Below are 15,662 nucleotides of genomic sequence, written 5' to 3'. Positions count from 1 at the left end.
TGTTGTTCATTGTTGTGTTGTTACCTTTTGGCAGACTCTGTGATGAAAAATGTCAGCCCAGGGCCAGTTGATAGTGTACTGATTGTATCAGGGCCAGCCAGAGGGACATTATAGAATCCAAGTACCCTGATTGGGACTGTTAATCTGGTCCAATCAGGGAGTCCTGGCTGACAGGTGTAAAAAGGAATGTCAGAGGTGCTGTTCACTCTGAGAGCTGGCTCTGAGGGAGCTGGATGAGTATCAAGGACTCTCCCCATGTACGTAAAGTGGGACTTGGTGAAGGAATGCTGGCCTCTGTGGAGCTATTTCAGAAAGCTTTTGCACCTTGGAGTCAGCAGGTTGTGGTTGAGCCCAGTTTAATGGTAGTGTTGTGGTAATGTCACTGGGTATGTAACCCATAGAAAGCCAGGTAAATCTTAGTTTCAAATGCCAACACAGCAAAAGTCAAGTTTGAAATTTAGCTCCTAAATCTGGAACTTACAAAGCTAGTCTAATGGCCCCCATGTAACCACTAACAATTGTCATTAAAAACCAATCTGGTTCACCAATGTCCTTTAGGGAAGGAAATCCACCATTCTTCTGGACTAAGTGTGACTCCAGACCCACACTGATGTGGCAGACTCTTAAATATCTTCTGGAATGATCCCAGTCCTGCCACTGCAACTAAGAAAGAAGAGTAAACCAAATGGACCATCCAACATTGACATTGGCTCTTCAGTGTCACTGGGTCACTCCCTTCCTAACAACGTTTGTGGGTGTCAATACACTGCAAGGACTGCAGTGGTTCAAAAAGGCAATTCACTAACACTATCTCAAGGGCAGTTAGGATTGAGCAAATGTCCAGCCAGTGACCCCCCCATACTCAAGAATGAATCTGATTTTTAAAAATTAGACCTTGAGTAGAATAATGAAAGGAGAAAGTGAGGTCTGCAGATGCTGCAGATCAGAACTGAAAATGTGTTGCTGGAAAAGCGCAGCAGGTCAGGCAGCATCCAAGGAGCAGGAGAATTGACGTTTCGGGCATGAGCCCTTCTTCAGGAAGGGCTGAAGAAGGACTGATTCCTGAAGAAGGGCTCATGCCTGAAACGTCGATTCTCCTGCTCCTTGGATGCTGCCTGACCTGCTGCGCTTTTCCAGCAACACATTTTCAGCTAGAATAATGAAAGCTCAGTCTCCAGTGCAGTACTGAGGGAGTGCTACACTGTTGGCAGCAATGTCTTTTGGATGAGATCACTTGAGGTCCTGTCTTCTTAGCTGAGTGTAAATGATTGGATAACACCATTTGAAAGAGCGTCTTTCTCTGTACTGTCCTGGCTAATATTGATACCTCAACTAAGCTAATAAAGTCCTGGTCATTATCATTGTACAGCATGTGGGATCTTGCTGTGTGGAAGTTAGCTGTTGTGTTTCCTACATCAGAGCAATTAACTACACTTTAAAGAAACTTCATTGGTTCTGAAGGACAGTGTGGAATCTGGTGTTCACAAAGGGCTCTATATAAATGCAAGTCCTTTACTTTTCCTGGATGTCCTTCTGACTTCCTGACTCAAATGTTTTGAAATGTTCCTGAGCTCAGGAAGCACTGCCAACTGAGCAAGTGCTCCCACACCAAAGAGAATCTCTTTCCTACACTCCTGTAGCATGTCACAGTGCATTCTGAGGTCACACAGGATCCCAACTGTGAGAAATCTCAGCTCAGGACTCGCCTGCCTGTGTGAGAGAGACACTCAATTTCCTCTCCAGCCAATTCGAACCACTGTTTCTGTCCTGCTGTTTATCTGCAGTGTGTAGACTCAGGGGCAACAACCACATGAGTGAAGGCAGAGCCTTAGCTGTCACTGAGATTATACCTATCTCATTCTGTTGATTGGCTGTCTCATCAAACTGCCACTGATCCCAGTTAAATGGCAGGGTGGTGTGCTGCTTCAGACCAGCTCCAGGCATCATGTATACACACTGCCTCCTCATAATCTCTGTGTCTTTGACCCTGAGTTAAGCTCATCTGTCCCTGCACTCCCCATCCCCCCGCTCCCCTACAAAGACTGCTTATTTCGAGCAGGCTTCAGCCTGCCTCGATCCTTGTCATTAACACCCTCGTGCCTTCCTCTTGTAACCTTTTAGTTCCATGATGTTCAACCTCTATCTCTCTCTCCATAAACCTAGATGAAGATGATCTAAAACTCTGGCATCCATACCCTGTTCATTCACCCACCTTTTGCTGATCTCCCCTAGTTCCAGCAACACCAACCCCTCTATGGTCTCTTTATCCCTGACACTTCCTCCAGCACCACACGCACTGAAGTTTCTGAATTTCTTGAATACAGATCTTCCCAGATTTCCATCGTTCCACAATCAGTTGGTCTGCTTCCAGCTTTGGCATTCCTTCGGTAAATAGCTTCCCTTCTTTGCCTGTCCTTCCTTAAGACACTCTTTCAACCGTATGAAAAAGTTAACAAGGAACTGTGGATGCTGGAAGTCAGAAACTCTGCGAGAAATTGCTGGAGAGACACAGCAGGTCTGGCAGCATCTGTGGAGACAAAGCTGAGTTAATGTTTCACTCTTCTTCAGAACGATTGTAGCTGGGGAAATGTTGGTATATATGTTGACAAAGGGTGGAGTGGAGTGGGGGCGCAGAAAATGATAGTTGGAAATGTATGTTTGAGAAAGAGTATTTGGACAGTCAAAGGAATGTGTAAAGATCAGCCTGGGAGAATCAATAGCTGCTAATGGGAACCAATAGTTTTTCATAACAGCGACCAGAACATTTTGAGGCATAAACAAAGTAGATCATGAGAATCTTTTCCCCATGGCAGACATGTCTAAGAGCACAGGGCATAAGCATAAAGTGAAGAGTAAGTGGCTCAGAGGTGAATGTGGTAGAAATATGGAACATTGCTGCTTGAGAAGGTGGCAGACACAAAAAAAGCTGCAGATCCAAAATAGACATGCAGGAGGCTGGAAGACCACAGCAAACCAGGCAGCAGCAGGAGGTGGAGAAGGGTTACACCTGAAATGTTGACTTCTCCACCTCCTGATGCTGCCTGGCTTGCTGTGTTCTTCCAGCCTCCTGCCTGTGTATTTGAGAGGGTGGTAGAAGCAGGTACTCTAACAACATTAAACAAGTTAAAAATCAGACAACACCAGGTTAAAATCCAACAGGTTTATTTGGAAGCACTAGCTTTCGAAGCGCTTCTTCTTCTTCAGGTGGTCGTGGAGCAGGACTGTAAGACAAGTCCTACTTCACAGTTACCTGATGAAGAAGCAGCGCTTCGAAAGCTAGTGCTTCCAAGTAAACCTATTGGACAATAATCTGGTGTTGTGCGATTTTTAACATTTTCCGCCCCAGTCAAACACTGGCTCCTCCAAATCACAACATTTAAGAAGCATCTGGATAATTACTGAAAATGCGAGGGCATAGTAGGCAATGGATCAAGTGCAGGTAAGTGGGACTAGTGTCGTGTGGTGTTTGTTGACCGGCATAGGCATTGTGGGCTGAAGGGCTGGTGTCTATGCTGTATGACTCTGTGAAATCTGTAAACTTCTCTCAAGCATTTTACAACTAAGATATTCTTGAAATATAGTCACTATTCCAACATCGGAACAATGAAGTTTACGAAGGAAAAATATAATTCAAGACTCCAAAGTGAATTGCTGTGCTATTTTTCAAAATGGTGCCATTACATTCTTTCACATCTTCTCTGCAACGCTGTCCCTCCAACAGTACAGCTTCACTCTGCACTGCCCTGGAGTGTCAGTTGACATGCAGAGAGCTCAGCAATGGGGAGGGGAATGCTGACATCTGTTGTTGAGTTCTCAGATTGCACCTCTGCACGTTCTGATTTTTCTTCCTATTTTGATAACTGTGCCTCCTCAATGCTGCTGCACCTGAGAGATCGAGAAAACAAAGAAGGAGGCCACGATGGGAGAGTGTATCAGCAACAGTTTAAAACAGGGTCTGTGCTTCAGCATATTTGTTGATCTGTCTGCTTTACAAATTATAAGACCTCAATTCAACAACAATTTGCATTTGCATAGCTCCTTTGGTGGATGAAATAACTCCACAGAGGCTGATATCCCACCACCAAGTCAGCCTTTATTTGGAGTGAAAAGACATTCAGATAAAAATATTGATACGACCCTCAGAGATGGGCGAACAAATGTTGAATTTTCCAACAACACCCACATCCCACAAGTAAAAACGGCATCAAGCAGTCTTAAACAAGAGTTTGGGTCAAAGGCAGAAGGTTTGAAAGGAGAGAGGTCAACATGTGGAGAGACTTAAAAAGGGATTCCCAATGGTGAGGCAACTGAAGGCATAGGAACACAGCAACAAGATCAGACCATTCAACCCCTCAAACCTTTTCCACCATCCAATGAGATCATAGAATCCTTATAGTGTGGAAACAGGCCCTATGGCCCAACAAGTCCACACTGACCCTCTAAAGAGTATCCCACCCAGACCCATTCCCCTACCACTCTACATTTACCTCTGACTAATGTACCTAACCTACACATCCCTGAAGACTATATGGCAAGTTAGCATGGCCTTTTTCACCTGACCTGCACATCTTTGGATTGTGGGAGGAAACCAGAGTACCCAGAGGAAACCCACGCAGACACGGGGAGAATGTGCAAACTCCACACAATCAGTCGCCTGAGTTTGTCGGTATCAAACCTGTGTCCCTGGAGCTGTGAGGCAAAAGTGCTAACCACTGTACCACCATGCTGCCATGCTTGATCTGGGGCCTAACTACATTTACCTGAATTTGGCCTATAGGCCTTAACATCTTTGATTAACAAAAAACATCTATCCCAGATTTGAAATTAACAACTGAACCAGCATTCACTGACATTTATAGATGAGAGTTCCAAAAACTTTACCATCCATGGCCCACCTTTGTGGAGAAATTACATTTTGGGGTTTATTAGAAGTCAACATTGGAGGAATAGGACAGTCCAAGGGGTCTGTGACTGTGGGAGGTGACAGGGATAGGGAAGGTCAAGGATCTTCTTGTAAAATGCAGACATCTCTGAATAGGAGAAAGTGAGGACTGCAGGTGCTGGAGAGTCAGAGTGGAAAAGTGTGGCGCTGGAAAATCACAGCAGGTCAGGCAGTCTCCGATTAGCAGGAGCATTGGCATTTTAGGCATATGAAGTATCTCTGAATAGTTTGATTAGAAAATAGTTCATTTATGCATCACTGACAAATTTAATTCAGTGAGCTGGGAGCATTATGGATGATTGTAAGGTATTCCCAGTGTACTATTCCCAGGAATCCCAACATTCCTGATGAAGACTTTATGCTCGAAACGTTGACTCTCCTGATCTTCGGATGCTGCCTGACCGGCTGTGCTTTCCCAGCACCACACCTTTTGACTCTGATCTCCAGCATCTGCAGTCCTCACTTTCTCCTGGGTATTCCCAGTGCACAAGTGGCAAAAGGCAGTGACGCTGATACTATTTTACCAGCAGTTTAATGATTATTTTTGCAAGTGCATTCATCATCACAATATAGGAAACATGCCAGGTAAATTGTGCAAAAGATAATCTGATAGACAATAGTGTGATAATCAGCAGATGGTTTATGCTTGGTGATACTATCTGCAGGGAAAATATTGGCTGCAGTGCACCGTTAGTAACACAGTGCTCTTTCAAAATAACGTATTGAATCTCTTTTATCTACCTCAGGGACTGGACAGAGACTTGGTCCAATTGTTCATCTCAAGGATGCCACCCCATACAATGAGACACTCCCTCAGTCTGTACTCAGAGAGAAAACCTGTCAAAAATATAGTCATGTTTGGATGTGACCATATTGCTCAGACTGAAATTCTATTTTGAATTATACAAAATGTGTTTGATCATTTTGTCTCATTCATGAGTTTTACTGACCTTTCCTCTTTGCAGGAATGAGTCAATATTTTGAGGGAATTCCCATGGGAGTGTTAGTAGCTGCAGAGACTGCCTGGGAACTGACCTGTATCTGTAGGGTATTGCAGGGAGTGTCAGTATGAAATCCTGTGTTAGAAATGATAGACCTGTGTCCACAGCACTTTATTTCAGAATTACATGAGGCAGATGTGGTTCTGCTTGTACTGTGCCCCATTGTCATGCAGTGATGAGCCTATAACTAACAGTAATGTAACCCAGCATTACACAGACTTGGACCTGAACCTATCAGTACAGTACTTAGGTATTCTACAGTTTTTTTTTACTCATGAGACATGGGCATTGTTGGCTGGCCAGCATTTTTTATTTTCCAAGCCTAGTTGCCCCTTGAGAAGGTGGGAATGAGCTGCCTTCTTGAACCGCTGCAGTCCATGTGCTGTAGGTAGACCCACAAAGCCCTTGGGGAGGGAATTCCAGGATTTTGATCCAGTGACACTAAAGGAACAGTGATATATTTCAAAGCCAGGATAATGAGTGTCTTGGAGAGGAACTTGCAGGAGTTAGTGTTCCCCTGTATCTGCTGCCCTTGTTCTTCCAGATGGAAGTGCACATGGGTTTGGAAGTGCTGTCTGAGGATTTTTGGTAAATTTCTGCAGTGCATCTTGTAGATAGTACAAACTGCTGCTACTGAGCTTCGGTGGTGGAGGGAGTGGATGTTTGAGGATGTGGTGCCAATCACACAGGTTGCCTTGACCTGGATGGTGTCAAGCTTCTTGAATGTTGTTGGAGCTGCACCCATCCAGGCAAGTGGGGAGTATTCCATCACACTCCTGACTTGTGCCTTGTAGATGGTGGACATACTTTGAGAGTCAGGAGGTGAGTTACTCACTGCAGTATTCCTAGCCTCTGACCAATGTGTTTATGTGGCAAGTCCAGTTGAGTTCTGGGCCTGCATCTCTTACTACTGTACCTTGGTATTCTGCAGTGTTGGCCCTGTAAGTACAAGTACTGAACCCCAATGTTTTACAGTCTTGGATCTGTGTCTATCAGCATCAATGGGAACCCCAAGGTGGATTCAGTGATGGTAACACCAATGAATGCCAAAGGGCAGTGATTAGATTCTCTATTATTGGAGATGATCATTGCCTGGCATTTGTGTGATACAAATACTACTTGCCACATGGCAGCCAGAGCCTGTACCTTGGGCTTGTACCTCCAGGGGCTGTATCTCAGTATTCTACAGTGATAGACCTGTATCTCCCAGTGCTGTAATCATTGCTGCAGTGTCTTCATTTAATGCAGAGGGGACATATATAAATAACCAATTTGGAACAGGCTAAAATAACAAATCTAATTTATTATAATTAAGTATCATATAAAAAGGTGTGAATTATACAAAGTCAGAGAGTTTATTAGATCTTTCTTGCATCGGTCAAGTTAAGCTTATTATACAAAATACAAGGAAAGATTATTTATTTTGAACATCTACCAGAAATACCTTCATGATCTGATAAAAGTAGATAAACAATTCTTTCATGCCTTGAAATCCAAAAGCAATACAATATTGAGATGTGAACAATGTAGACATTTTTATTATTCACCTAAATAAAGATTTATAAAATTGGGCACCCACCACTGAATTTTATAAACACCTTGTTCTATTAGGCAGGAATAATGAAAGGAGGGGCCTATTATCTAAATGGTAGAAGATTACAGAGCTCTGAGATGCAGAGGGATCTAGGTGTCATAGTGCATGAATTCCAAAAGAAAGTATGTAGGTGCAGCAAGTCATCTGGAAAGCCAGTAGCCAGGAAGTTATACTTCAGTTTTACCACTGGGGAGGCCCTATCTGGAGTACTGTGTACAGTGTCGATCATGCTATTTAGAAAAGGAGGTAAGTGTGTTGGAAGCAGTTCAGAGAACGATTACCAGATTAATCCCCTGGAATGGCAGATTATCTTTCGAGAGAGAGTTGAATAGCCTTGACCTATATCCATTTGAGTAGAAAATGCCCAGAAGTCGCATGACACCAGGTTATAGTCCAACAGGTTTATCTGAAATCACAAGTTTTCGGAGCACTGCCCCATCATCAGGTCACTAGCTCTGAAAGCTTGTGATTTCAAATAAACCTGTTGGATGATAACCTCGTGTCTTGTGACTTCTGACTTTGTCAATCCCAGTCCAACACTGGCACATCTACATCTTGAGTGGAAGAGTAAAAAGGCGACTTGATTGAAACATATACAATCTTGAGGGATCAAAGTCTGTGCGAAGATTTGTAGCTCGGGTGCTCGTTGCTGTGGTTCTGTTCGCCGAGCTGGAAGTTTTTGTTGCAAACGTTTCGTCACCTGGCTAGGCGACATCATCAGTGCTTGGGAGCCTCCTGCGAAGCGCTTCTTTGATGTTTCCTCCGGTGTTTATAGTGGTCTGTCCCTGCCGCTTCCGGTTGTCAGTTTCAGCTGATCGCTGTAGTGGTTGGTATATTGGGTCCAGGTCGATGTGTTTGTTGATGGAGTTTGTGGATGAATGCCATGCCTCTAGGAATTCCCTGGCTATTCTCTGTCTGGCTTGCCCTATGATAGTAGTGATAGACCTGTATCTCCTAGTGTATGATAGTGTGGCTACAAGGTATTCGCCAAAAATGGATACCCGCGCAACTTCATCAACAGATGCCTAAGAGAAAGACCACGGAACGAGGACATACCACAACCAAAAGGACTAGCCACACTACCATACATCAGGAGCATCTCGGAACTGACAGCCAGACCACTGCGACCCCTAGGACTCATAACGGCACACAAACCAACAGCCACGCTCAGACAACAACTCACCAGAACGAAGGACCCGATACCCAACATGAGCAAAACTAATGTAGTGTACAAAATACCATGCAAGGACTGCACAAAACACTATATAGGACAAACAGGAAGACAGCTAACAATCCGCATACATGAACATCAACTAGCCACGAAACGACACGACCAGCTATCCTTAGTAGCCACACACGCAGACAACAAGCAACATGAATTCGACTGGGACAACACTACTATCATAGGGCAAGCCAGACAGAAAACAGCCAGGGAATTCCTAGAGGCATGGCATTTATCCACAAACTCCATCAACAAACACATCGACCTGGACCCAATATACCAACCACTACAGCGGACAGCTGAAACTGACAACCGGAAGCGGCAGGGACAGACCACTATAAACACCGGAGGAAACATCAAAGAAGCGCTTCGCAGGAGGCTCCCAAGCACTGATGATGTCGCCTAGCCAGGTGACGAAACGTTTGCAACAAAAACTTCCAGCTCAGCGAACAGAACCACAGCAATCTTAAGGGATCTTGACAGGGAATATGGATCCTCTTATGGGAGAATCTAGAACTAGAGTCACTGTTTAAAAAGCAGAGATGAGGAGCTTTCTTTTTCTTTCAGATTGTTGTGACCCTTTGGAAGCCTTGCCCTGAAAAGGTCTTTCAATATTTTTAAGGCAGATGCGAACAGATTCTTGCTAAGCGAGGGAGATGAACTCATCGCACCTCTCCATCCACACTCCTCCCACACCCAAATAAAACTATTGAGGTTAGGGATCAATTGAAAATACAGAGTCAAGATTAGAGTGGTGCTGGAAAAGCACAGCAGGTCAGGCAGCATCCGAGGAGAAGGAAAATTGACGTTTTGGGCAAAAGCCCTTCATCAGGACTCATCAGAAACTCAGGCTTCCTGCTCCTTGGATGCTGCCTGACTTGCTGTGCTTTTCCAGCACCACTCTAATCTAGACTCTGAGTTCTAGCATCTGCAGTCCTCACTTTTGCCATCAATTGAAAGCATCCAGACTTAAGATTCAGGAAGATAGTAAGCACATCGAGGGACTGTCAGGAACACACAGTCAGTAAATGGATAGAGCACCTAAACTTCCAAACAGTGTGCCAACCCAACCCTCCAAGTGCCAACCACAACCCATCCCAATCTAGCAGAGTCTGTGGGTCACACATTGGACCTTTCAGCCACCTCAGAACCTGTCCACCCAGAGTAGAAAAAAGCCATCCTCAATGCTGAAAAGGGACACAGGAAAGATACAAACCGAGTATTTGGTCTTGCTTAGTGTCCTTAATTGAATCTATTTTGCTTTAAGGACAATGCTGGCGTATTCACTTCCTTCTGTATGTGTTTGGGTTGAAGTGGGTTGGTTCTCCGACTTGAACTCCACTGTGCTGTAAAATACTTCGGGAGCTTTCTCTACTTTCCTTGCGGGAGTCTCCAGGTGGGAATGGTTGGGGATGTGTCCTGGAGGCTTAGCAATGCTAGCGTAGACAAAATGACTGTCAAAGCTTTCAGAGTCCTGCAGCGGGATCGGAGAGGGTTAGTTTAATCAACCTTGCCAGATAAACAACACAAGCAGCAACAACTCTCTAAAGATAAATGGAAAATTCATGACAGGAGCCTACAAGCATGCCCACTTTGAGTTTCAGCACAGGGTAATTCTACAGCATCATGAACACTGGAAACTGGTTCCACGAAAAAAACAGTGAGACAGAAAATGGCTCAAATCCAAAGCAGGTGGCAGTAGGAGTGGTCAGTAAAAACTTTGGTCAAAGATCAGATCTCCAAGGAGATCTGTATGGAGCAGCTAGATTAGAGAGTAGAGAGCCACGGAGTTCTCCCTGGTCAAAGGCTGAAGGTGACTTTCTCAAAGTTTATAAAATCATGAGAGGCATGGATAGGGTGAATAGCCAAAGTCTTTTCTCCGGGGTAGGGCAGTCCAAAAATAGAGGGCACAGGTTTAAGTTGAGAAGGGAAAGATATAAAGGGGACTTAAGGGCCAACTTTTTCACACAGACCGTGGTGCATGTATGGAATAAGCTGCCAGAGGAAGTGGTGGAGGCTAGTACAATTACAGCATTTAAAAGGCATCTGGATGGGTAAATGAATAGGAAGGATTTAGAGGGATATGGGCCAAATGCTGGCAAATGGGATGACTAGGTTAATTTAGGAAACCTGGTTAGCATGGATGAGTTGAGCCAAACCATCTGTTTCCATGTTGTTGAAAACTTAATGACTGAGAAAGTGAGGACTGCAGATGCTGGAGATCAGAGCTTAAAAATGTGTCGCTGGAAAAGCGCAGCAGGTCAGGCAGCATCAAAGGACTTCCTGAAGAAGGGCTTATGCCCGAAACATTGATTCTCCTGTTCCTTTGATGCTGCTTGACCTGCTGCGCTTTTCCAGCAACACATTTTTAAACTTAATGACTATGACAATCTAAAAAAGGAAAGTGCTGGAGAAACTCAGCAGGTCCAGCAATAGAGAGAGAAATTGAGTTAACATTTCAACTTCCTCTTAGAAGTTCTTCCTGATCTCCCCAGGGGGATCCCTCAACCAACATCACTCAAAACAGATTTGAGTCCAGTATGAATCCTCTTCATAACTTCAGAATTTCCAAGAGGAGTCATGCTGGGCTCAGAAGGTGAATTCTGTTTCTATCTTCACAGATGCTGCCAGACCTGCTGAGTTTCTCCTTTCAGCTTCTATTCCAAATCTCCAGCATCCGCAGTTCTAAGCTTTTACTAAAAACATTCCCTGTGCTTCAGATTGCTACTTGTGGGACTTGCTGTCTGCACGTTGGCTGCTTCATTTCCTGTTGTGACTGAGCCTCAGCTGGGTTTTGTTGGCTGTAAGCACTTTGAAATGTCTTGTGGTCACAAAATGCATTTTATAAATGCAAGAACTTCCCTTTAATAAATAACCAAGAAGGCACCAATCTGCAGATTAAATGCCACCATTTGCTGATTTTCTCTGAGTTGTGGAGTTCCATTTCTGAGAGGAAATTCCTCCCTCAATTACCTTCCCAGGCAGTGCATTTCACACCCCCCACAACCCAAAGGTATTATAGTCCACAGTCTAAACAAATCAAAATCAATAAATATTCACCAATTTTGTATCTTCAAGCTTTCTGCCCTACCACAGCCAACTTTCTGATCCTACGGCAAACACCATTTAATCTTTGTGGTCTATCCTTAGCCTTTAATCCCTGTTTGTGGGAGGGGCTGACACAGATAACATTTATTGTCCATCACTACTTGCTCTGAGGAGATGTTTGACAAAACATGTGACTTGTAGGATTCCTCAGAGGATAGTTAACCATGATGGTATGGGGATCAGAATAACAAATAGTTCTAAAGTGGGTAAGGACAGTAGGTTTCCATCCTCAAAGAACCAGTTCAGTTTGAGTCTGACAATATTGTGGTCACTTATACTGATAGTCATCTAGTGATGGACGAAGCTTGGGATTTAGAACATAGAACATAGAACAATACAGCACAGAACAGGCCCTTCGGCCCACGATGTTGTGCTGAACATTTGTCCTAGCTTAAGCACCCATCCATGTACCTATCCAATTGCCGCTTAAAGGTCACCAAAGATTCTGACTCTACCACTCCCACAGGCAGTGCATTCCATGCCCCCACCACTCTCTGGGTAAAGAACCCACCCCTGACATCTCCCCTATACCTTTCACCCTTCACCTTAAATTTATGTCCCCTTGTAACACTCTGTTACACCCGGGGAAAAAGTTTCTGACTGTCTACTCTATCTATTCCTCTGATCATCTTATAAACCTCTATCAAGTCACCCCTCATCCTTCGCCATTCCAACGAGAAAAGGCCTAGCACTCTCAACCTATCCTCGTACGACCTATTCTCCATTCCAGGCAACATCCTGGTAAATCTTCTCTGCACCCTCTCCGAAGCTTCCACATCTTTCCTAAAGTGAGGCGACCAGAACTGCACACAGTACTCCAACTGTGGCCTAACCAAAGTCCTGTACAGTTGCAACATCACTTCACGACTCTTGAATTCAATCCCTCTGCTAATGAACGCTAATACACCATAGGCCTTCTTACAAGCTCTATCCACCTGAGTGGCAACTTTCAAAGATCTATGAACATAGACCCCAAGATCCCTCTGTTCCTTCACCTCACTAAGAACCCTACCGTTAAACCTGTATTCCGCATTCTTATTTGTCTTTCCAAAATGGACAACCTCACACTTGGCAGGGTTGAACTCCATCTGCCACTCCTCAGTCCAGCTCTGGATCATATCTAAGTCTCTTTGCAGCTGACAACAGCCCTCCTCACTATCCACAACTCCACCAATCTTCGTATCATCTGCAAATTTACTGACCAACCCTTCGACTCTCTCATCCAAGTCATTAATAAAAATTACAAACAGCAGAGAACCCAGAACTGATCCCTGCAGAACTCCACTTGTAACTGGGCTCCAGGCTGAATATTTGCCATCTACCACCACTCTCTGACTTCGACCAGTTAGCCAGTTTTTCTATCCAATTGGCCAAATTTCCCTCTATCCCATGCTTCCTGACTTTCCGCATAAGCCTACCATGGGGAACCTTATCAAATGCCTTACTAAAATCCATGTATACTACATCCACTACTCTACCCTCATCCACATGCTTGGTCACCTCCTCAAAGAATTCAATAAGACTTGTAAGGCAAGACCTACCCTTCACAAATCTGTGCTGGCTGTCCCTAATCAAGCAGTGTCTTTCCAGATACTCATAAATCCTATCCCTCAGTACCCTTTCCATTACTTTGCCTACCACCGAAGTAAGACCAACTGGCCTGTAATTCCCGGGGTTATCCCTATTCCCTTTTTTGAACAGGGGCACAACATTCGCCACTCTCCAGTCCCCTGGTACCATCCCCATTGACAGTGAAGACGAAACGATCATTGCCAATGGTACTGCAATTTCCTCTCTTGCTTTCCACATAATCCTAGGATATATCCTGTCAGGCCCGGGGGACTTGTCTATCCTCAAGTTGTTCAAAATCCAACACATCTTCCTTCCTACCAAGTATCTCCTCTAGCTTACCAGTCCGTTTCACACTCTCCTCTTCAACAATACAGTCCCACTCGTAAATACTGAAGAAAAGTACTCATTCAAGACCTCTCCTATCTCTTCCGACTCAATACACAGTCTCCCACTACTGTCCTTAATCGGACCTACCCTCGTTCTCATCATTCTCATGTTTCTCACATACACATAAAATGCCTTTGGGTTATCCTTGATCCTATCCGCCAAAGATTTTACATGCCCTCTCTTAGCTCTCCTAATCCCTTTCTTCAGGTCCCTTCTGGCTATCCTGTATCCCTCCACTGCTCTGTATGAACCCTGTTTCCTCAAACTTATGTAAGCCTCCTTCTTCCTCTTTACAAGACATTCAACCTCCCTCGTCAACCAAGGTTCCCTCACACAACCATCTCTTTCCTGCCTGACAGTACACACATATCAAGGACACGTCGTATCCGTTCCTTGAAAAAGTTCCACATTTCCACGACATCCTTCCCTGACAGCCTATGGTCCCAACTTATGCTCCTCAGATCCTGTCTTACAGCATTGTAATTACAATTCAAACGAACCTTTAGTACTATAACCTAGTGTTGTGTGACTTCTGACTTATAGTCATAGCATTGATGATTTTAATTGAGTTCTAATTCTCAAACAGCCAATGTTAGGTTTTGAACTTTCATTTTCTGATTTACTAGTCCAGTAACATATCTACCCCATCACATAGACTTAATTCCTCTTTTGACCATTTAATCCTTTCAGTCCCATCTTTTTAATTTCTGCTTTCACTTTAGGTCTTGCCCATTAGAACCTCAACTTCTGCAAATCTTCACACACAGGACAACTCAAACAATTTTTCTTTTAATAATCTGGGTCTCTTCTTGCACTGAGATCTGGGTCAGTTTCAATTTCAAAGGGAAGCGAAGAGGTGTCCACAGAGGTTACATAAAATCTTACGGGCTATTTATCTTGAGATGCTGTCTTCTTTAAGCATTCACACATAATAGTAAATTCTTGTTTACCTTGCTGAGCTCTGTTGTTCCTGTTCCATGTGTAGCCTTGACTGTGAAAGAATTAAGCAGTAATTGATATGATGGCTGCAGATTCATGCTAGGTGTTACAAGCTCCTCAAGCGCATCACAGCACCGCATCAGCATCTACACATCACAGCCTGCACTGGATGATAAGTCCAAAAGACTCAGTCACCTTCAGTTTACTGATCCAGCTTTAATCTTAAAATCAAAGGTAATGCTGCTTCCTGATACAGAACCATAATTCAAGAAAGTGGAGTTTGGAGAACAGATTCCAAAGATTGGTATACACTGTGGGAAAAGCACCATCCTTTCTGCTTTTGATTTGATTTTGTCACATGTACCAAGGTACAGTGAAATGTTTTGTTCTGCGTGCAGTACAGGCAGGTTACACCATGCAAAGTGTATTAGAGTAATTGAACAGAGAGAAGAATACAAGGTTACAGCTACGGAAAAGGTGCACAGAGAGTGAGTTCAATGTTAAATTGAAAATTTAAGAGGCCCATTCAGAAGTCTGATAACAGCTGGGAAAAAGCTGTTCTTGAAGCTGTTTGTACATGTACACATACATTGTCACCTCCTGCTGTAGCCCATACTCAAATTTTCTGGGGACAATAAAATTAGAGAGGGCATGAAATATTCTTCCTACTCAAATCCATACAGATCCTGAGTGGGATAGGTCAAAATTATTATTCCTCATTAAAGTCATAGAGGTCTACAACTCAAAAAAAAGGTCCTTCAGCCCATCAAGTCTGTGCCAGTCAAAAACAAGGACCTAACCATTCTGATTAGTTGCCACATTACATCATGGCAACTGTGTTAATGAGTAGTCATCTCATCTCTGGGACAGTGGGTCTACCTACAGGTGGTGAGCATT

The 15,662-nt window shown here is 43.9% G+C and overlaps 1 protein-coding gene across 1 annotated transcript in view; it reads right to left on the bottom strand.

The window, feature by feature from the left end:
• Positions 1 to 9,645: 9,645 nt before the first annotated feature.
• Positions 9,646 to 15,662, bottom strand: part of LOC148145070 (uncharacterized) — a 29,592-nt gene continuing 23,575 nt past the window's right edge. The window contains exons 6-7 of the mRNA XM_087973802.1: positions 14,777 to 14,817; positions 9,646 to 10,233 (exon numbers count right to left, since the gene is read on the bottom strand). Coding sequence (XP_087829928.1) covers positions 10,012 to 10,233; positions 14,777 to 14,817 — 263 coding nt within the window. The 3' untranslated portion in view covers positions 9,646 to 10,011. The remainder of the gene's footprint in view (positions 10,234 to 14,776; positions 14,818 to 15,662) is intronic.

Source organism: Chiloscyllium plagiosum, unplaced genomic scaffold (assembly GCF_037043375.1).
Source record: "Chiloscyllium plagiosum isolate Xiang-an unplaced genomic scaffold, Cpla_swu_hap1 HiC_scaffold_26, whole genome shotgun sequence".
Taxonomy (NCBI): Eukaryota; Metazoa; Chordata; class Chondrichthyes; order Orectolobiformes; family Hemiscylliidae; genus Chiloscyllium; species Chiloscyllium plagiosum.
Note: the sequence above shows the minus strand (reverse complement) of the source record. Positions and strands in the feature narration are given on the sequence as shown.